Here is a 24,527-nt window from a genome sequence, read left to right on the forward strand (position 1 = left end):
GGTCTAAAAAGCATAAATGCATACACATTGCTTAATACACACAGTATGTACAGCAATACACAAATATCTTTACAAATGAAAAGGAATTAAAGGATTAAAATATTACAAAAGTTATTACTTTCTACATAAATATAAAAAACACTGCCTCCATGCCTCCTCCATCATTTAGAAATAGTTTTTAAACTAATCTTTGCGCTTAACAAACAAAATTAAATATTTAGGCTAATGGATGCCTTCAGAAGAGTGCATACAACACTGTTTCCTTATCCATGTGAAAGCGTTCAGTTTTCCACTTACAAAGTCCACCATGTAAATAGCATATGGCCATGGTGCAACGCAACTGACACTTAAATGAAATGGGAGATGAGACTCTGATTGGTTTATTCTCAAAACACACCAATAACTGATTAAGGGAATCTGGACAACCCTGTTATGCACCGCGGCACAAACCATATTTTTTAATCCTTAAAATATCAAAAGTGGATTCGGACACACCCTTAATGCTTGTGTGCCATGCGCTTTAGACTATGTGCCTATCATTAAAATAGAGCCCATTGTGTTGAAAATAGTGTATACAACTAGAGTTTTCTTGTTTTGACACATTGTCAGCAAGAAATAACAAAAAATAATAAATAAATAAATAAATAAATAAATAAAAATTCATTGGCGCAACTGGGCCATCAGAAATAATCATTAGTGTTTAGCCCTGTTTGTCTAAAATTTAATTCATGATGGTCTTATAGGGTCTTAAGAAGTTCTAATTTTGACTTGATGAAACCTGCAGAAACCCTGTATAAGCAATCTTTAATTTTCAAAAAGCATGCAATGGCATTGCTTTCTTGTAAAAAAACATGGCCGAAACACACAAGGTTTTTCCATTTTAAGATAAAAAATTGTGTGAGCATCCCCATAAAATGGATAGTTCACCCACAAATGAATATAATGTTATTGATCTTTCTTCTGTTAAGCACAAAAGAAGACATTTTGAAGCCAACTGGATTCCATAACATTGTTTTTCCTACTATGGATGTCAATGTTTATTGGTTTTCAGCTTCCTTTAAAGTATCTTCTTTTTATGTTCAACGGACGAAAGATGCTTATAAACTCAACATTATGAAAGATTTTTATAAAATGAAAAAAATTGCTATAACTTGTCAATATTCTTTTAAATATTGCTCAAAAATGCCTGACAACTTTTACTATCGTATTAATCATCATTATGAATGGCATGTTGTGGATTGATGCTAGCTTGTAATAAACCCAGTTGCATTAAGCTGTGCAGATGTACCCAGAAGAGCTGCTGGAGAAAGTTTGCAGCACTCACACGTAGCTCTCTGCACTTCTGAGCCGTCGCAACAGCCAACCTCAAGATCAATGGAATTTTTCATTAGCCTGGGAAAAAGAGACCGCTTGTGATTATTGCCAATAAAGGAAATTAGATGAAATGATTTTTGACTTTGATTTTCTTTCCTCCCTCTTTTCCCCCCAACCATCCTTTCACATTTAATCAAATGCAAGGTAAAAGTCATCACTGAAATTGCGCCTGATTTATAAATAAGCTAATTGGTGGCGTTCTCCCTCTCCTGTCGGTGGACACGGCTGCGTTTTTATTGCCTAGTCAAAACCTCCTTGGGTAATTTTCAAAATGGCCCTCGAAATGAAATTTTCCTCCCAGCTCGCGGGGCAGCTCCATCGCTCATACCTTGCCTCCACCACCTTCTTGTCATCTCTTTAGTGCAGCTTTTAATGTAACCCGGCTCTCCTGTCCACATCTGTTAGTTCATTCATCCATTGAAAAGAAAACTCTTCCCTGGCACTTTTATCAATGGCTAATGTAATGGAGGTGAACTGTTGAGTGACTGCTCTCACTGATACTCTCTGTCTTTACTCTGGGACGTTTGGAGAATAATAATGCAATCGTTTCATATTCACATGCCCACCAATTGTATATTTACAGAAATGAATTTGGAATTAGAGCATTGCGTCTGAAACAGCAACTTCAAAAGATCAAACTGCGAACGCTCTGTGTACATTTATATTGTGGCCTAACAGCTTTCTTTGAAGGTTCTTCCATTTAAACCACAATTTACCTATCTGCGTTTGACTAACGCTTCCACAACTTGTTTTCATCTAGATGAAAGTGCAGTCAAACACATGCATGCTTGTGTCCTGTACACGGAAATGCCTTTAAAACAGTTGCAAAGATACAGAGCCGATGAGAAAAGCTGCTTTCTCCTCTCGTGTTTTGTCATTTATGATTGGTACACAACTAACTCGGAAAAAGTGGGTGGTGGAAGTACACCCAGCATTGTGGTGAGTGGAGGCAGCCGTCTGTATATAACTCGCAGAGAAACACTCTTTGCACTCCACTGCCTTTACAGCCGCTTTTGTTTTGAAGTCGATGAGTTCTCCAGCACTTGGAAGGATCCTTATATATTATAAACATATTGTGGGAAGTCGTGCTAAATCGGTTAGTAGTTCGTCATGTTGTATTGCTTGCCTCCACCACAGAATCTTTGGCTTACTGAAATACATATATTTAAGTGACACTTAGGACATCTACTTTATTCAAGACAATTTAAGAAACTGTGATTTATTTATTTATTCATTTTTCAAAAATAGTTTTTTTTCAGTTTTTATTTTATTTTCAGTTTTGATTTTGATTAGATATTTTTGTCTCAAATTTTTTATTTTATTTAATTTTATTAAAAGTATTATTTTAATATTTTTTATTTGTATCAGTTTTTATTTATTTTTTTCTACTTTTTGATTAGATTTTTTGTCTTTTTTTATTTTATTTTATAATAAGTATTATTTTTATAAATAGTTTTTATTTTTATCAGTTTTTTTTTTACTTTTTGATTTTGATTTGATATTTTATTTTGGCCTTTTTAAATTATTATTATTTTTATGAATTTACATTTTTTCATGGTATTTTATTTTACGTTTTGATTTTGACTTGATATTTTTGTCTTTGTTTTTTTATTTTAATAAAAGTATTATTTTCAGAAATAATTTCATAAGTTTTTTATTTTACTTTACGCTTTGTTAATGATTTAATATTTTATTTTGTTTTATTTTTTTATTAAAAATATTATTTTTATAAATATTTTTTTAATTTATTATATCCTTTTTTTGTCTTAAATTTTTTATTTTATTTTATTTTACATTTTGATTTAGATTTTTTCTTTAATTTAAAATTTTCTTTAATTTTATTTTATTAAAAGTATTATTTTTATAAATAATTTTAATATTTTTATCACTTTTTATTTTAATTTACTTTTTGATTTTGATTTGATATTTAATTTTTATTTTAATGTTTTATTTTTATTTTATAGTACTTATTTTAATTTAACAATTTGCTTTGTTAATCAATCTTTTTGTTCTTTTTATACATTTTTTGTATTTTTATTTACCTTAATTTGTTTGTTAAATTTTTAAATTTAGTTTAATTTTTCCTAAATCTGCCTAATTATCACAGAGTGCTTTTATACAATAAAAATATAATAAAAGATCTCACTGGAATGGAAAGTTGCATCAGCAGCCAAGCATTTGCTGTCAGTGATCTCCAGATCTTTACACAATTATCTTGCGTTTTGCATATCTTGAGCTATTTTAATAAATGTTTTGACTCGTTTTAAACTAATTCAGACTGGACTAAAGATAGTGTCATATATCTGTCATCTCACAATGCTCACTTTGGGCAACACAAGGTTGGTTCTTCTTAGATTTTTACCAGTGCCTTCGGTTTTGCTCCACTGCAAAAAATAATAGTATGTCAGTGCGCATGGGGGAATCTCGCTCTCAAGCAGCTAATTGGCTCACGTCCATCATACAACCTACAATTAGGAGCTGTGGTGCCGAGGAGGCAGAAAGAACCCAGAAAGTGCTCTCTGCGTTTTATGGATTGCTTTTGGCAGAGAATTACGTGAAAATGTGACTTGTTTTAAACTTCTTAAACTTGTAATAATCGTGGTGGTTGCAGAATACATCAGTCCGGTTGTGTGCCTGACATATTTTTAAGGCTGGGGAGAGAGAAATGCCACATGAGGCCCCCTTTTTTCTTCTTTCTTTTTTTAAAATGTGGTTTTAGTTACCTTTTTTGTTTATTTTGCACAAACATGTAATGTTCTGACTGCTGTAGCATATGAATTATTCGCTCCTTATGCTGGTTTTCATTAAAGAAATCAATGAAGGTTAAAGAAAAACATCTTTGAATTAGGAATGTGTTTACAGTTTCTTTTTTTGAAATCCTTTTTTCCAAAGTTTCTCTTATGTTGCTTTATAGGGCTTTTTTCCCTTTCGTCCTCAGATTCCTCCCTGCACACAAGCGTCTCAGGCATCCAGTGCGGTGTGATGATATCCACGCTCCGGCTGCTAAAAGCCACATTCAGACATCAAGTCCAAGGTAGGAAACTGTAGCACTGAACACTACTGCAGAGTATAAATGAGTACACCCTATTTTGAAAATATATATTTTTTTATCAAGTTCTCATTGAATATAGGTAATATATTTTAGTCCATTTTACCAAAACAGATTTTTAAACAGTTATTCAGCAGTTTTATTAAAAATTTAACCAGTTCCGGTTACTCTGTTTCTCTTTAAAAAAAAAAAAAAATTGTCAACAAACCTTCTGTAAAAACACTTTTCTCTATACATAAATCAGACATTTTACTTAAACTCAATAAGAAAAACAATGTTTACTGCTTCTTCAAACTTAAACACCTCTTTCAATACCTTGCACAACATTATTATGTCTTATATGTAAAAGTATGTCTTAGGTTATGTGCATTGTTTAAGTGATTATAATATATGCAAAGATATAGTCAGTATATACATCTCTGGTATATTAGTTATGGGCTGGGCGGTATATCGATTTCTGGGGATATATCGATATGATTTCCCGACGCGATAATATATTATCCAATATCGTTTATATCGATATGGTTTGAGGCCACACGTGCGCATTCTGCGTGAAAACCAACCACTCCAAGGTAGCACACGAACTCCGCTTGCACAAATCTGACTCCCCCTCACGTGCACGCACATCACAGAGCACCTGAAACTGTCATAGAGGTTTATCAGAAAACTTTTATTTATAATTTCTTCCACATTTGACAGCAAGAACGAACATAGAAGCCTTGTCAAATTGACATGCACCTGAATGTGTTCAAAGGAATTAAAAACACCAAAATGACACAAATTCATACCGCATTTTGAAAGTGAAACCACCTCATATTCACTGATTATAAGTTCAGTATTTATTACACGACGTCTCCTCTTTACATTTACATTATAACACATTTAACTCTGCGTTCTGGTCTGTAATAATGAATGTTTACATCTATAGGCTTAACCAGCATTTCGTCACAGTACTCTAAAACTATTTCGTTACTTCTCATATCAATAGTCTAGCCGCTTTCATCTCCTTTTTTAATATTTAGTTTAACAACTTTAGTCAAAACAAAAGAAAAACTATAGGATTTTTTTGCATGGAGTGAAAGACTTATCTTTAGATATCTTCAATATGTTCACTGTTTAATAACTGTGCACAATACATACATGTAAATGTGTAATTAAACATATACAGCTGATTTAGTTGTTGTTTATAAATTACACAACTGTGGTATACAGGATTACTTTTAACAACACTGTAATTGTGACATAAAATACTGTGTTTCATATTAACATTCAATGTGTTTTTTTTTCTATCTTGCAATACTTTTAGTTGTGTTACTGTATAAGTTTGTTCCTTTTTTGCTCTGACAATGTAGCTGTTTTCTATGGTTCTGTTTACTTTGTTATTTGCACAACAGCACAGAAGTGCTGTGAATAGTGTTAAGCTGGAAAAAAAACCCTATACTGTATTTATTAAAAAAAAAAAATTATAATTTGAAATGTTGTGCAACAGTTTTAAGAAGGAGAAATACCTGTACTGTATTTCATTTATCAAAGATTTTGTGCAGCTGTTATTTTTTGTGCAACTGTTTATTTGTAAACACAGAGGGAAACCCCTTTGTTTGAATTATATTTTGCTAAAAAAATAAAGTTTTAATAAAGGCTTTAACTCTCAAGCAACCACTTATAGGAAAATACTGAATTGATATTGTATACCGTCATTCCTCCTAAAAATACCGGGATATGATTTTTTGCCAACATCGCTCAGCCCCAGCTTGACGTCCAGTGTTGCAGTCATACAGAATTTAGAATCTTGTTTATTTATGTAGCATTGTGGTCCTGTGCGACACAACATTTTGTTCCACTGTATGTCCACACATCTAGCGGAATGGCAATAAAGCTTGACTTGACTTCACTTGACTTCCATTATTATAATTATTATTCTATAAGAAATCCATTATAATAAGAGTGTGGTCACCTAACATCTTTAGAAATAGAAAGATAATACATTTTAATTCAAACTATATATTGCATAAAAAAACAACTTACATAATTTCATTCAAATTGTATGTACTGTACAGTTGAAGTCAGAGTTATTAGCCATCTGTATTTTCCCTAATTTCTGTTTAACATAATGGAGATTTTTTCAACACATTTCTAAATACAACAGTTTTAATAACTTATTACTAATAACTGATTTCTTTTATCTGTCATGATGACAGTAAATAATATTTTACTAGATATTTTTAAGACTCTAAAACTAAAACTATTATCCAGCTTAAAGTAAAATTTGAAAGCTTAGCTAGGCTAATTATGTTAATTATGCAAGTTAGGGTAATCTTTGTATATAAAGATGGTTTGTTCTGCTTAAAAGGGGCTAATAATTTTGACCTTAAAATGGTTTTAAAAAGATAAAAACTGCTTTTATTCTAGCAATAATAAAACAAATAAGACTTTATTCTGAAGAAAAAATATTATCAGACATACGGTGACAAATGTCCTTGCTCTGTTAAACATCATTTGGGAAATATTTAAGAATGAAAAAAAAATCTCAGGAGGGCTAATAATATTGACTTCAACAGTACATATTTTGTTTATCTTGATTTTTCCTCTATTAAAATTGTATTCTGCTTTGGCTTTGGTACTGACTAATCTAATTGATATGATCAAATATAATATTGTATAGCACCTCCATAAAATATCAATTTAAAAGAAAGATCTGTGAGTGGTGTACTTATTTATGCTAGGCGCTGAGTGTACTAAAACATTTATTGTGCAATTGATGAAACAAGCATGTAAATGTAAATGACCTGATAATAAATCCCAGCAGTTACCCAGACGTCGAGCCACCTGAAAAGATGCTCAATGTGGCTGGAACAAATCAGTCCCATGAGCCCACCAGTGTCACACCACATCAGGAAACAGCGTCCCCTTTGTGTGGTCACGAGGGAGAGAAACTGCGGCCACTGCACATCGTCTGGCCACATCGCTGGTGAGACGCTCATGATAACATTACAAACATTTATTCATCAAGAGGTCATTTGAACATGCATTTATTAGAGAAAGTTTGGGTGGATAAAATGCTTTGAACATTCGGATAGTTCTTTTCAGTAACATTCTCAATATGTAATGGTAATTATAAATAATACATCTTCATTTATAATTAAAAGGAATTATAAGTTCATTATAATTACAATATAAGGATTTTGTTTTTACTTTTGGGCACATTTGATGTTGTGCACTTGGTTGGAAAATATATAGTTTATTAAAACAAACGCTCTTACATCATTTTGGGTTTGATAACATTTTTTACTTCTTTGGGAATAAAAGAGTACAACTCAGTATTGCCAAAACTAATTTCATATCTAGCTACTAGATTTAGTTATACTTATACACACAGTCAAATGTTATTTCAGAGTTCTGTGAATTTATTTTAATATTGCATTTTTGCATAATAAATATTGGAATAGTTGTAATATATTTTTCATGCACCACAGATAGTAAACATTTCAGCTTTTATAAGGATTGCTATTACTTTCATCCACTCATTTATTTATTTATTTATTTAGACCATTGTATAAAAATGCCCCTACATTTTTTCAAATACACTTTTCAATCTCTTATTTCTAACAGTTTGTTGTACAGGCTCTTAAGTTAATAAAACAAAATATATTTTTACATGTGTAAAAAAAAACAATTATAAACTAATTTGTTTTTTGTTGTGTTTTTTAAAGGTAAATGAAGGTGTAGGCTATACAACATTGTTAATAGCAGAGATCCTCTATTAAAACAGAAGGAAAAAACTGAACTGATTTTCTGAAAGAAATCAAGCCTCTGTAATAAAAAGTAAAGCAAAAGTAACTCATTACTTACCGTAATATGATAATGTTATCTGAGAACTTACTGAACCCAGAGCTATATATGCCTTATATTAAGGATTCTGCAGAATTTTTGCAGCTGATACCGAGTACCGATTTCTTATCATGGTGATCGGTCGCTACTGAGTACCGATTCTGATGCTTCAAGCTTTATAATGCATTAAGCACATTTTCAGTCCACGTATGATACTTAAGTGGAGATCTTGCCGTACCTTAGAGAATAAATGAAAGATGTTGCATATAATTCCTTAAACATGTCACTTATAACCCTTTAGTGTGATCATGTCATGGTCAGAAGCAACTTTACAGAACAAAATTGGTCAAACATTTTTTAAAATGTCCAAAAAACTCACTAATAAAGCAATATGGAAACATTGCAAATCATGGAAGAAGTCAACATGTCACAAAGTTTAGAGTGCATAAGGAGTTAATTGCACACCTTTAAATCCATTACTTATTACAATAAGAAGTTATATGATTAAATATTCAAGTAGTTTTTTTATATATGTATATATATTTCAGTTCCTTTGTGAATCTCTGGCCGATGGATCGGAGCATCCCTACCATGTATACAGATTATTGAAAGTTTAAAGCAATGAGTTTGCTACTTTTGTACTATTTGTCTTAAGTAAAACCACTGTCCATTGAGACAATCCCCTTTTCCTTTTTGATACATTCAAAATAATGAACATATTTTCTCATTGACTGCGTGATTCATTGTGACTATGATTTTAATTCAGCAATTTATTTTTTAAGGTAATTAATTAAACTTAAAATGAACTTGCATTACATTTTCAAAAAAGTAACTCAAATAACATTACTTAATTTTTAAAAGAAATGCGTTACTTTACTCCTTACTTAGAAAAGCAATATTATTATGTAATTTGTTACTCCAAACACTGCAAATAAATAAAGGAGCCAAATACCTACATATAATAATGGAAGATACAGAATGAAAAAGTTGTCCATCATTTTCTATTGGATTTTTCTTTCACTGTTAATTAAACAAAGCCCTCACTCAGAACTGTAATGTGAGGACCTTGTTTCTCAGCAGACTTCAAACATGTGCAACATGAAAGCGCCTCAAACATCAACCTGTATACAACTACCATTCTGTGAGTTATTAGCTTTGGACTGTCCCGGGAATTGTTTGACAGGACGGCAGAGGCATGGAAAATGGATAACATGCTTGTTTCGGTACAACATGCATAGATAAGCCAGTGGTCCAAATCAGTTTTTATGTGTCCAGCAACCCCCTCGATGCTTGTCTAATACATCTCAGAATCATCTCATTGTTTCTCAAAGGCAATCTTGGCGAAACGCACTGCTGGAATATTACCAGTGACATCAGCGCTTGATTCCTTTCAACAAAAAAGTTTGCATGAACAGAACCGAGAAAACAGGAACTGAAGAAAAAGTCTGCGACGTTGAGTTTTGTTCACAGCGACCGATGGGGGAGGGATGAGAAAATATTTTATTGCCCGCAGGATTGCTCTGTGGTTTTTGTTGAAGTTTAAATATCTTCCACTCCCCATATTTTAGACCTCCTCTTGGCATGAGTGGAAACCAAACAGCATTGTATCTCTACCTCATCTGCCATGGGCTGAAAAAAAAAAAAAAGAAACTGTTGCTCAAGCCACATATTTCTCCCATGACTCTTTGCTCATCTCTTGGCAGCGACAATATGTTTCCTTACCAAAAAACACCCATAAATCTTATTAACAACCGAAAAGACCACCGGTGTGGAAGTTTGATGCTGGCACAGGGATTGTGCAATGTTTGTTTGTGTTATGTATCTGTCATTCACCTACTCTTGTATCAGTAACAAAAGCGCCCATTGTGTAATCTCTTCAAAACTGAGCAAAACACAGATGGATTAGCGCTGTTAACATCCGCGCTTCGTAAACGTTGGCTTTGGTCCGAGTTAAATTGGGATTTACACAGGGCGAGAGCTGCTGGAAAAATAAGAAGGGGTTTGGATTATCTCTAACAGTGTGTCCCATTTCATCCTTTTTCCTTTTTTTTCCCTCCAGCCTCTCTTTTTTGTCATCAGCACTGGTTGCAGATTGTTAATCTCCATGTGGCCTGGATAGGTCTTCATCTGTTGGATTACAGGACTGTCTTATTGCAGGCGCTGACTGGGGCGTATGGTCAGACAGGGCAGCTGTTTGCAGGTGCATGTGATGAGGGCTTACGTTTGCTTCTGAAAAGCTCATTTATTTAAGAGGCCAACCTTGTTTTTTCACGGTGACCAACAAGCACATGTTCTTTCAAAAAAAAAAAAAACTGTAGTGAAGACATTTACTAAAGTACACCATCAGACAGTCACATGGGCTAGCATGGGCTTTCCCTCTGCTGGACCTTTGTCTTTCAGGCGATTATGCTCTGCAGGCAATTACGCAATGTTAGTTTTTTTCTTTTTCTGTGGCCTGTCTTGAAATCCAGACATATTTGTGTATCTCAGACTGTGCAGCAGGCACTAATGACCAAGTAAAATAAGACGCGGGCACTGACGCATCACCACACTGTGTTGGCACAGATCGTGGCTGCCTCTGCAACTCCTCCTGCGCCAGAGCCATGCCGCCGAGACCCCCATTAGAGAGGGACGCCACTTGGAAGGACATGATATGCTGGAATTTTGAAAACGGCACAAAGGATTTCAACCCGGCTTATGAGCGAATCCAGAGTTTTTGTAAAAATGTTTGATGTTTGCACACAATTAAAACTAATGAATCAGGGTCAAGTAACAGCAGAGAAGTGGAAATCGAATCGTTTACTGACAGTCGAGTCATAATTCAAGACGTCAGCACATACATTTTTGCATTCATGTGTGTGTAGTTACTCTCCTTATTAAGAGCCCACCACGCACCCGTCCCTGTGGAGGAGCAGCAGGAGCGATCGACACGGTCACGGTTTGTTTTGTCTTGTTTTACCGGAGGCTTCTCCTCCGCTATTTTCAGCTGACCCTAATCAATCCCTAGATAACCGAATCCTGGGCTTTCAAGAGCCCCATTAATTAGCCCTTTCGCTTCCTTCTGATTTGAATCCTTTAACGTCATGCTTTTGCAGTAAATAGAGTTTGAATTTTAAAACATGCACCTCATGGGTGCGACTTAAAGGGGAATATTTAATCATAGCTGTCTAAATGAGAGGATCATATTCTTTTAAGTGGTACCGGATGACTGCTAATGAGGATTCGCTGGGTCCCTGCAGAACTCTTTTTTTCGTATTTGTTTTATTTGGTTTCTGTCTCATTGCACTCTGAGGTCAAAGGGTAAGAAACCCCCTATTTTAGTAACGTATATACAGTGACAAAAAAGGGAAGAAAGTATCTGAGATCATTTTGGCAATAAAAAGTTTGTGGTCATTTTATTTCATTGTTTTGTTCATTCACCAAGCTGTGATAGTAAAGCTACTTGTAATATAAAAAAGAAAAAAAAAAAAAAACTTGTAATCCAAATAAAAGCTCTTCGATTAAACTCCAAACTGCTTAATATTGCTGATAATAATGATTTTTTTTTTAAATCACCAAAAAAGCATATTATATTAAAATCTGGAGTATAGATACTGAAAATTTGCCATGACAGGAATAGAGTGCATTTTAAAATCCGCTCACTAGATATTTTCTCTTTTTCAGACCATTCTCTGTTAACCCTTGAGATAGTTGTGTGTGAAAATCCCAGTAGATCAGCAGTTTCTGAAATACAACCATGCCACATTCAAAGTCACTTAAATATATATATATATATTGATTGCATTTCTTCAAATTTTTAAATAAAAAATATTGGCATTTAGTAATATTTGTTTACTATTTATATTTTTCTAATTTTCTGTGATTGGAAAACAGGGTTATTCCACTAAGTATTGATTTCTTAAGTTTTGACAATTCCAAGCATTAAGAAAAAAACATGTCTGAAATAATAATCATATGGCATTTTATTCTCAAAATGACAAATACAAAATTCAGTCGTGAATCTTTTTCCGCGCACAGGTCATCAACTTCATGTCACAGTAGATTGGTTACTGTCACCCCATTGACCAATGAGCTTGCCCCTCAACATATTAAATGCTCATTGTTGTTCTATGCTGCAGCGTGTTTTTCGGAGACCCTCCTCCACCTCAGCTCCACCTGTGTTTACATCTGCTACGAGGGGTTGCATATATATTATGTTTACAGCATCAGTGTTTTATATTCTCAGACTTTAAAACAAGTCTCATTACTCTTACTACTCTGCCATAATAATCAAAGCAGCAGCAGCATAACTCTTCCTCTTCCACCTAAGGGCAAATGCATCAATTTTGCCATATTATACATATTTATTACTATACTAAAGCTCTCTGAGAGTTGTCATTACAAAAGTAAATTTAGTTTTAAATAGGTTTTAATTTAGAAGAAACGTTATTGGTTCAGGACAAAAGCAAAACAAACAAACAAAAACACATTTTATTCAACTCATTAAAAAACTTTAACACATAAAAAATGAACAAACTTGTAATTCAAATAAAAGGTGTACATTACACTTAGAACGGCTTAATATTGCTGATAATAATGATTTTATTTAATGACCAAAAAAGCATATTACATTAAAAACTGGAGCAATGATACTGAAAATTTGCCATGACAGAAATAGAGTGCATTTTAAAATATATTCATATACAAACTATTTAAATTGCAATCATATTTCATCTAGTATGAACTTTTTTTTTATGATAAATATATCGTTTGCTTATTTAATTATGTTATTATGTATACTACCAAGTCTTATGAAAAACTAGTTCTACTGTATATTCTCTTATTTTAACTTTATGTGGGTCATCCATAAGTTTGCCATCCACCATCAACATCTGCATTTAAAAGTCCTCCAGTGCACCTCCTAGATGTTTTCCAATAATCACTAATATGTTTGTGTTGTAGGTTTATTAATCTGCACTAATGACAGAGACCTCACAGACCAGCCTCCAGTGAACTCGTGTTTACGTGTGTTTGTGCGGGTCTCTCTTCCAGTCTTCCACTTTTAGCGTGAGTGGCACGTTGAGCCCCAGCAATCCCTGCATAACATAACTGACATATTAATTAACCCTCCGCTATGCTGTCAGTAGGAAATAAGGCATCATGGGCTCGTGAAGGCTGTTTTAGTCACTAGACTGACAGGCCGGGTAATAGGCATCCCTGCAGTCGCCATGTCACCTCCCCGCAGGTCAACCAGTCTTAGACCGGAGGAGGTAGCAATCACATCCACAATGTAGCGAATCAAAGAGGCTGCAAAATTAATGAGGGAATCAACGTCGAGCCATGGGGGAAAAGGCAACATAAAAGAACCGGAAATGAGAGGAAATAAGCCCTCACTAATACCTCATCTAAGGAGATTCCACCCAAGTGGGAGGTGTCTTTTGTCAAAGCGCTTCTGCCCCGGTAATTGTTTTTGACCTTCAACGTCGTCATTTTTTTGTGAGGCGAGCTTTTTCTGAGACAGCGTACAGAACGCCAGTGTCGACAAGCTCAGAGATTTGTCAAAGCCTCTTTTGTGCGACGTGTATGAGCTCTGTAAGGCCGTTGTTCGCTAACATACCTCCGCTTTATCGAGAGGATGAGCCGAATGGATCACCACTCCACTGTCAGGGTTTTCAAAGGACTTCAGCGCACAGTTTGGGCTAAAGAGAAGGATTTCAGAGATGTTTGTTGAGGGCCGGTGTGTTCAGAGGAAAAGCTTCTTCATCAGACGTGTTATTGTCAGCATTTTAGTTATATACGCTCATCTTTTTGACTTCAGAATAGTGCCATACTCTTCAAAATGAAGGTGCCAAAAGGGTGCTTTTTGATACAGCAGTGAACATTTTGGTTCCCGAATGAACTTAAAGGTCCCGTGAAATACTTTGAAATGTGTATTTTGGTTCAATGTTTGACATAAATTAGACTTAAACATAAAGACAGGGCGGGACATGGAGTAACCCCTCACACTTTTTAAAAAAGGGTTTCCTTTTGAGCTCAAGCCCATTTAGCCAGATATGTGGTCAAATAAATGTCATTGAATTGGTCTAAAGTTTTGTCGAAAAACTAAATGAGATGAAGCCAATAAATTATTTGATTCATTTAGGTCTGAGATGCTTAAATTAGAGCCTGCGGGCCAAAGTTGTCACATTCTAACCTTTGATTTGGCCCACCATTCTATTTGAAAAGAGAGGGGTAATATTGGATTGGTGGTTGGGATGAATATCTTTGAAACATATCATTTTAAATGTAATGTAATCTTTGGTTTGTTTGTTCTGTAATTTCTTTGGTTTAGTAAATTCATCGGATTAAAAAAAAAATGTAAATACTGTCACTTGACGGATGTCAGACAATGCACAAGACATTGGCGGACAAATCAAGGCAAAGGCAGGTGCAGCTTACTCTATTCACCATTGAACTCCATTGTATTAATAGGATTGTTTATGTTTTTGCTGTAATAAATGTATTAAACATTTTTTTTATATAGTGAATTTGTTAATGTTCGTTAGGCAATGTTTTATAGTTATTTTTAAATATTAGGAAATATTTTAGAAGATTACTCATGGAAACTTTAATGTACCTTTAGCCCACAGCCCTCAGTTAAGTTTGGTATTTGGACCTTCATAAGAAACAGTTTGGGCACCCCTGATTTAGTGACAAACTGCATGCTTTGGATGTTTATATCATCTTAATGTGAATTTTGTGATTGTTTTGTAGCACACTAGATTTTAGATGTTCTTTAGACTAAAAAACTAATACTAGCATAAAAAAATTACTTGTTTTAAGTTCGAAGAGACTTTAAAATGGCAGAAAAGGTGAAACTTTTACTTGAAAGCTTTCTTTAAACTTCTGCCTTGTTGAAGAATAAAAGAGAAAGTTTAAAAACTGAGATGTTTAACAGTTTTGAGGCCAGATGAAGACTAATAATTATACATCAACATGGTTATAAATCATACAGAATTAAGTATTTTGAAAATGTTAAAATGCAAAATGTTTTCTTTAAGGGATTTGGTTTAGGGGATAGAATATAAAGTCTCTACGGTAGAAATATCATTATGTCTATAGAGAGTCCTCACCAGAATAGCAAAACAGATTGACTGAAATTGTGACTGCTGCCCAAAATTTTTCTGTCCAACTCCAGTCAACGTTTGAATTTTTAAAATTTTTATTTAATTTCTATTCTATTATATTCTCTACATTTTATTTTATTTTATTTTATTTTATTTTTCAATTGATCAAGAGCACTTCCTGAGCTTTTCATAGAACAAAAAAAAATAAAAAATGAAATGGCATTTAATGAATTCTTTGAAGTACTCCTCGTTTAATCTTCTTAAAACCTGTAAAGTGTGCCTTGGATTTGAAGGCGCACTTCAGAGTGAACTATTTTTGAGGTAACGAACCGTTGCCAGTGATCTCTGTGAAGCTGCTCACCAGATCTCTTGGCTGAGCTCAGTAGTTTAATGGAAGTGCACCAGCAATCAGACTCCTGGCCGGATCACAGTGACAGAACATGTGGTCTCCGCTTCACATGTGTAATTAAGGTATACGAGCTGGGATTCAAAGAGCAACTTTCAGAAACTCATACCACGCACCTCAAGTGTAAATAATTGTATTAACATTTCCATTTGTTTACACGTTTCTAAGAAATCGAAATTGAAAATGTCAAACACTGAAATTTCATCAGAGCTTGTTTCATTACCTCACAGATTTGCACCTTTTCCCAGTTAGTTTTTTTTTGTTATTACCACAATAACATTACATACATGAGTAAACAGAATAGTTGGAAGGTCATTAAAAAAAGAAGAAAAAAAGAAATGTGATTCTTGTTTATATATATATATATATATATATATATATATATATATATATATATATATATATATATATATATATATATATATATATATATACATATATATACATATAAAATGAGGATTTTATATTAAATGTTAAATATTATATATTGGCATTTATTCATATTTGGTTACCATTTGTAATGTTTTAATTTGTTATCTTTGGAAACACACACACAGGGTTATTCCACTTAATATTGATTTCTTAAATATTCTGAATATTCTAAACATTAATAAAAACATGTTTGAAAATATAAAATTTAGTATTATTATTATTATTATATTAATTAATTCATTCTTTCATTTTCTTTCAGTTTAATCCCTTTTTTATCAGAGACGACCTTTGTACAGCAAAATAAACCACCAACTTATCCACCATATTCTTTATGCAGCGGATCCCCTTCCAGCTGCAACCCAGCACTGGGAAACACCCATTCACCCTCACATTCACTCACGTTCACTACGGCCAATTTAGCTTATTTAATTCACATATAGCGCATGTCTTTGGACTGTGGGGAAAAACGGAGCACCTGGAGGACACAAACAGGAGGAGGTGACAGTCTTCTCGCCTTGTTGCTGTTAACCACTGTCCTGCCCTATTATTATTATTATTAATATGATCATCATCATCATTATCATTATTATTATTAATAATAATGATAATCATCATCATCAAATGGGATTTTGTTCTCAAAATGACAAATACAAAGTTCTGTCGTGAAAATTTATACACGCACAGGTCATCAACTTTGTCACAGTAGATTGGTTGCTGTCACCTCATTGACCAATGAGCTTGCTCCTCAACATTTTAAATGCTCAGTGTTGTTCGATGTTGCAGTGTGTTTTTCAGAGACCCTCCTCCACCTCAACTCCACCTGTGTTTACATTCTCTATAATGGATTGCATGTATATTATGTTTGCAGCATCAGTGTTTTATATTCTCAGACTGCAAAACAAGTCTCGGTAATTTCTCTGCCATAATTATCAAAGCAGCAGCAGCAGCAAAGCAGATCTATTCCACCAAGACTAAATAGTGGTCATGGCAAGCCTTATTTGGTTTAAAGGAAGAAATTTTATTGGTACAGGCCAAAAAACACATTTTATTTCTCACATTTTTTTCTCCTGTTTCTTATTTTTAATGCTTTACAGTATCTTTTCTTTGTTATGACTGGCATACTGTGCATTCATTGTACAAAAATGGCTTGGATTTCTTCATTTTTAGAGCAGTGTGGCTAAAATGGTCTGCTATATAATTAAACGTAATCTTTAATATGATGGGAGCTGAGTTTTATTTTCTGGGCTTAGTTTTTGCCTTCCCTTTTCATAATATTTTTTTTTACTTTCCTGCAATTAATTATTTTGTAATTATGTTATTGTTTCCGACTGTGAAAAAGTCAGTGTTTTGTTTCTCTGTCTCTTTCTGGCTCAAGGGAACATGACAAAGACCCACAGCTGTTCTTCCAGACCTTACTGAAACTCAAAGACCGACAGCTGAGCTTTGAAGTTTCTGTCCTGGGAGAGACCTTCACTGACGTTCCAGGTACATCATGTCCTGTGGGGATTAGACACGGGGATATAATTGAGCAATTATTATGTGATATTGCTTGCTTTTATACAGCACATCTTTCAAAACAAGCTCTCTTTACCTACGTTTACCTGTTTGCTTGCCTCCTTATGTAGGTAATGCATATGTATATACTGGCAGCTACCCAGGACTATTTAAAAAAAGTACTGAAACAATGTGTGTGTAGGTTTCAGGTAAAATGCACACCAGAGGAAGTAAAACACCATCCACATTTATTCATTTAATCACAGTTATTATTATTAAAGGGTCATGGGCTGCCTTTTTATATAGTATTTTTTTCTGAGGTTAAACTACATTAGAAGTTTTTTTAGAGAATTTTTTTCTCTTTTTTGCTGTAATTGACTTTTAATGTATTAATAAAGGCGAAGCAGTGCGCAGTAGGTAGTGCTGTCGCCTCACAGCTAGAACGCCGTTGGTTCGCCAGTTCGAGCCTCGGCTTAGTTGGCGTTTCTGTGTGGAGTTTACATGTTCTCCCTGCGTTCGTGTGGGTTTCCTCTGGGTGCTCCGGTTTCCCCCGACATTTAATAAATGCCGCCTTGATAAACATATTAATTTTTATAAATAAAATTAATAAGTAAAAAAAAAAACTTTTGACCAGTAGTTCATACATTTGTAGTTATGCTCATATCTATTTGCATACTTCTGATTATTAATAGCAACTTATACATATATTGATCTGTTGTAAATCTCTGTTCATAGTAAATACAACCTGTATATAATGTTCATAGTACATCCATCTGTAACTATCACCCATGTTTTTTTTTTTAGAATTGAACTTTATAACTAATACTAATGCAAACCTGGTTAGACCTAAACTGCATTTCGTTCCCTTGTACTTGTACATCTACATGTGTAATGACATGAAGTTGAATCTAATCTAAAAAAACAAAAAAACAAAACAACAATTTCTTATGGAGTCACATGAAACAGCCCTGTTTTATTATATATGTGTTTGATAAGTGACAAAATGTGTGACTAGAAGAAAACAAATTCATTGAAAAGAAGTGTTTGTCTTTTTTTCTGACTGGTTTTGACTGCTTTAATCAAAATTTGATATGAGTTGAGTAGTCATGACAAATTGTAGTTGTCTAGTTGACTCATTTAGTTGTCATTTAAAGTATCAAAAATGAAACCTAGCTCTAGGGAAATACAGGGAGTGGACTGGAACTCAGGAATTAGCAGATTTATAACACAGGGGTACAAAAAATGATCAGGAAAACCCTCTTTTTCCCTCCTGTTCTCTCCTTACTTTTCATAGAATGATTTAGTTGTTTGACTCCTGTGATTTCATGAATAAATGTAATTACATGTTTAACTTTGAAACAAATTTGTTAAGTGCATCGCTTTAGGTTCAAAGATCATCTGTTTATCGCACACAGGCGATGTTTTCATTGGTAAAATACACTCCCCATTAGTGGACAATTATGTTTTAATATCTTTCGGACAGTCTTAAGCATTTATGGCGTTGTGTTCATTTCATTTATGCGTCTGCACAGCCAAGCGCTGCCAAAGCCAGACTTACAGGAAACACAATCTCTTATATTGAGATGTGAACTTTTATCGTGGCATAAACAGCCACGGGACCGAAAGGAATAAACAGATCGTAAAGGTTGCTCATGTTATGAAATTATGTTTACGATTGCTCGGAAGGCAATCACGCTGAAACGGTTTTAATCTATTTTGATTTTGCTAATAGAATCACGTTATTGATTATTTGTGCCCTTCTCCAGTTTTATGTCCAAATTTATGACGACCTTGCTTATTTTATCTCCACACAAAATATGACCAAAACTTTAAACATCCCTCTCTCCGCTAATTACTACACATCGATATTGAGGCCTCTGTCCCTTTCTCCGTTCTCTCCCACTATAGACATCTTTTCTGAAGCCAAAGAACAGTTGGTTGACCACATCCAGCACTGGGGTTTCATGCCCAGTAAGGAAGATTACCTCAAAGTGCTGTGCCAAGCAGATGTCGTCGTTTCCACAGCCAAGCACGAGTTTTTCGGAGTAGCAATGTGAGTTTCATCTGCTGTCTGTCACTGAAATATGTTCTCTCCAAACAGAAAGTCACCGCACTGGTTTATTTGTGTTTATTAGTGTAAGTGTTGTTTGCTGCTTTTATGAAAATTAGCAAAAGGTATCAGATTTAGTCAATTTAGACTTTCGTTTTAGTCAATTACCAAAGAATTCATTGTATAACCTAAATGTTTGACAGACAGATTTGACTAAAGTTTCATTTAATGCCATTTTTTGTTGTAAATATGGGGGCTTGACTTAAAGGTGTTGTATGTAGATTTTTGACTCTTCTAAAGCATAGAAATATTATAGTATGTCTGCAGATTTTTAAGAAGCATGGTAAATGAACAGATTTCTTGACTTGAAATAACATTGCTAAAGTCAATTATTCTTCTTTGAAAATATGCATTCTGTTTCATAATGTCTTTGTTTTAGTCTTTGTTACTCAGACCACAGCCAGTATATTTTTATTATATTCTGTCAATTATATTTTGGCACCCCTGGTTGCCTTGGTGGAAACAGTATATTTAATTTCAGTCATGAAGGCTCTTTTAATATATGCATACACTCAAAAAAATGACATTTGCTGTTTGTTCAAACTACTTACTTAAAATGAGCAGAAATAACAAAATTCTTGATTTTTTGGGAGAATAATTTTTTTGTTTTATGTTCAATCCACTTAAATTAGTAAAAACTAATAAGTTAATTTATAGTAATTCTTTCATGTTTTCCCAAAACAAATCGATTGAGTGGAACCCAGCATTTTTACAGCGTACGTGGCCCAAAATCTGAAGCAGCCTCTGAAATGAGACCCAGATTCAGAGTTATAAAAATCCATGTGTGGTGGTTTGCGTTTAGAAAATAATATAAATATTACAAATGCAAACTGACCAAGATGAGCAGCATACATTGTAAGGTTGATCATAAGGCATGCTTGTTCTGTTGGTGTTGTCAGTCTAGCAACCTAAGATTGCATCGAGTCATCATCGGAGGGGCCTAGTGGAAAAAAAGCTGCCTCCAATATTGTGGATTTGGAATGTCAATCCTACATACTACACAGTTAACATCACAGTTGTGGCGAAGTGCTGAGCATGTGCTAGAGAGTGTGGGTTGAACTTTGGTTCAGACTACACAAGATCAAATCAATTGTGGCCTAATTTATGTAGACTATGATGATTTGTAACAAAAGTGCATAAGGGCGCAATATTCAATAGTTTCCATCCAAAATTTTTTATGAAAATTGTGAATATGCGCATAAATGATAAATGATGGCAACGCCAAGATGCGCATAAATTTGGACCGAGTAAGATAACATTACATGAACTTCGATGGAAACACTTTTACCGAACAAATTCTAGTATGTCCATTAAAAAAGGTCAAGATATCATGTGATAATAAAAATGCGTGTGAATGGACAAACCAGCAGGCTGAGCACATTGTAAAACACCTGAAATGTTCTTTTGGTTATTTTAAAATTCCTTTACAATTTCAGTTTTAGTTTAATTAAATTATCAATTACCTCCAAAACTGTCAATAGCGTCTGTGCTCCACAAGTCATGCCTTCAAACGCCACCACGTGTTTATTACGTGTTGACATACTGTCTTCTGAGGCGCAAGTTATTAATTAAATAAGGAAAAGATTGACACAGCTTTTACTTCTGCAGAAAATTCCATTTTCACTGTTGATATTTGGCGCCAGTTGTTAGATGGAAGTGCTGCTTTATTTGCACGTCTTTTATGCAATATTTCAGTTTTGCGCATACATTTAATTTGCATTTTTAGATGGAAACATAGCTAATAGCTTAATCCAGAAAAAAAAGAAATTTTTTTGGCACTTCAAAATGGGTTCTGTCAATCTTTATTTTGACAATAAGCACATAGAAGCTCTTCCTTAGACAGAAGCATAATGACACAAAATTATTGAGAAGTCTTTCTTTTTTTGTGGCTTTTCTGACAAAACAGCCTTTTTTTTTTTTTGCTCTTAAATGTAGAAGTTCACCTTCTCTATGAAATCACTCACACTTCATTAAAAGAGTCTGCTTTAAATTCTCAGTATAAATAGATTATTAGATTTATTAGACGCGTGTTTTTGGGTTTGTTAGGATTTATATAACTTATTTCAAATTCCAGATAGAAATATTATAAGTTTTTTTACAGGAACAAATTACAGTTTTTCGAAATATGTTTCAAATGCTGTGACTAAAATCAGTGTTATTCCACCATATACTTCATTGGTTAACTCTTCTGAAGTCAAGAAAACAGATTTTAAAAAACTGTTTTTATTTAATGCAAAATGCTGAAAATAAGATTAAAACATAATTATTTAAATCATATTATTTATTTATTATTCATTTATTGTTTTCTTTCTGGCTTAGTCCCTTTATTAATCTGGGGTCACCACAGCGCAATGAACCGCCAACTTATCCAGCATATGTTTTACACAGCGGATGCCTTTCCAGCTGCAACTCATTGCTGGGAAACATCCATACATATTCATTCACACACTTACCCTGCGGCCAATTTTAGCATACCCAATTAACCCATACCACATTTGGACTTGTGTGGGAAAACGGAGCACCCAGAGGAAACCCATGTGAACACGGGGAGAACATGCAAACTCCACACAGAAATGCCAACTGACTCAGCTGAGGCTCTAACCAGCGATCTTCTTGATGTGAGGCAATTGTGCTACCCACTGCACCACCGTGTCGCCCTATTTATTTTTTATTTCAATATTATTTATAGAATAAAACTGTGAATTATGTTTTATACCCAATTATAAATGGTAAAAAGAAACTAAGCTGTATAGCCTGGAATGTTTCTCATCACCTAAGACATGACAAGAGTTTAGGAGTGAAAGGCACATAATCTAATGCCATAATAACAGATAAAAAAAAAATGTATGTGTTGGTTCGGTGCCATAGTTATAACCCAAATTTTCTTTACTTAATGTCACTGTTGGGGAAAAAAAAGTAATATCTTGATTGCTTTAAAGGTAACATTTCCAAATACCTTGACTCAATTAAGTAAATCCTAAATAAAGCATGTGATTGGAAATACCATGTTTCCATCATGTTTCACCGCTATTGTAGAGGGTAATGTAAAACAACACAATATCGATGCAGTTAAAAGAATGTTCCATCTCATAGAGTTTCATCATATCACATTTTCAAACAAAATGCGAAGGTTACCTTGAACATATATAAAATATGAAGGTTGCTTTTAATCCCAGAGATATGTCCTTTTTGGGGGGTGTTTCACTTCTTCTTCTTCTTTTTTTACTGAGAGTTCTTTGAAAGCACCACGATTGATGTGTTCTGCATTGCCTGGATCGGTATCTTCAGTCACCTGTGCTGGACTTTTGAAGAGTTTTCCAAATAATGCCAAGGGCTGAGATAGAACTGATCTAACAGGAGGGCATCCTGCATGGGGAACCAGTCATTCTTGTTCTGTACACTAAATATATACATTATAATAGATGACACCCCTAATGAATTTTCTGAGCTGTGATACCAGTTTGATGGAAACATCCTTTGCTTTGTAAGGTAACGCTTTAGACTCTTGTTCCCTCTGGGACTTTTACTGCATACGACCAATGTTGTTCTAGATTTCATTAGATCAAAGTCCAGTGGAGGGGAGCAATATGGAGTCTCCTCAGCTGCGTGTTTTACATTTATGTCCTCAGGCCATGTGTGTGTTCAAACACTGATCAAACACCTGCTGTCGGCCTTTCTTAATAATGTTTAACTTCCAAAGAAAAGAAAAAAGAACGTCTCATTTGAATTGGGCTGAATGAGGGTAATTAATTCTTAGGTGGAAGAATGAGCGCACCATAAGCCAATTGTCTATTTTTTCTCCAAATAATGAACATTTTCACCAGATTATAATGGTAATGGTTTGTTCAGTCACATATCTGCAAACATTCTCTGATAAAATTAGCACTTTTAACATTTAAACATCCATTTTATTGCTGTGTTTGATATCTAAGTGGATTAATTATTTTAGATATTCAGTGGGACAAGAATAAAACAGTAAAATCTGCACATAATACATTTAAAAAGTATAAACATATAATTAAGGAAGACATAATAAAATGTTTCCAAGATTTATTTGTGACCTTAATACAACAAAAAAGTAATAACATTTATATGGGTTTACTTAATTTAAAATCTACCTTTGGGACATAAAGAAGTGCCTGGAGTTGAAGTAGCATCCACTTACTAAATCAATTTCGCTGCAAAGATCTGATGCCATGAGAAATGGGTCAGAAGATCTCAGAACTCGAATCACCTGCTCAAATGCTTTCGACCGTCAGCGCTCTCGTCTCATTGGTCAACTCTGCGCCACGCAAGGGGACTTTTCTCCACCGTGTTCTGTCCTCGTTATTGTGGAAATTAGCCTAATCTGATTAATTGTCAGCAGACGCCCATCCGTGCCCTCCAGAAAAACAGTAAGGCAGCCAAGCAGAATGATCGCCTAATTATATTTGAGATGAAAAGCCTGATAAGCATTTGCACGCTCACACATTAACTGCATTGACATGGAACTGACCTTAATCAGTTTCATACGACGGCCTGTCATAGACTCCAGCCGAGCGACTTTGATTTACTGTGTTCACTGTAAATTTGATCAGGGGAAGGGGATGTTGATGTTGTGGAGTAGGTAATACTACACTAAACCTTCCCTGCCTGGTGTTTGCTCAAGGACGGGGACTGTTGTGCTGTTGTTTTTCTTTTCCTTTGTCGAGAAATTATAGCAACGTGGCAGTGTGTTCTGGTTTGGGCGATTCTTCCAACTGGCTTATC

At 34.2% G+C, this 24,527-nt stretch overlaps 1 protein-coding gene across 4 annotated transcripts in view; it reads left to right on the top strand.

Annotated features, from left to right (window-relative positions):
- qtman (queuosine-tRNA mannosyltransferase) overlaps positions 1-24,527 on the top strand; it is a 74,444-nt gene that overhangs the window by 44,226 nt on the left and 5,691 nt on the right. For 2 of the 4 annotated variants that reach the window (NM_001017560.1, XM_087266417.1), the window contains 4 exon segments: positions 4,313-4,408; positions 7,227-7,391; positions 17,550-17,659; positions 19,577-19,721. In NM_001017560.1, coding sequence (NP_001017560.1) covers positions 4,313-4,408; positions 7,227-7,391; positions 17,550-17,659; positions 19,577-19,721 — 516 coding nt within the window. 4 annotated transcript variants of the gene reach the window in all.

Source organism: Danio rerio, chromosome 9 (genome assembly GCF_052040795.2).
Source record: "Danio rerio strain M-AB ecotype USA chromosome 9, GRCz13ab, whole genome shotgun sequence".
Classification (NCBI taxonomy): domain Eukaryota; kingdom Metazoa; phylum Chordata; class Actinopteri; order Cypriniformes; family Danionidae; genus Danio; species Danio rerio.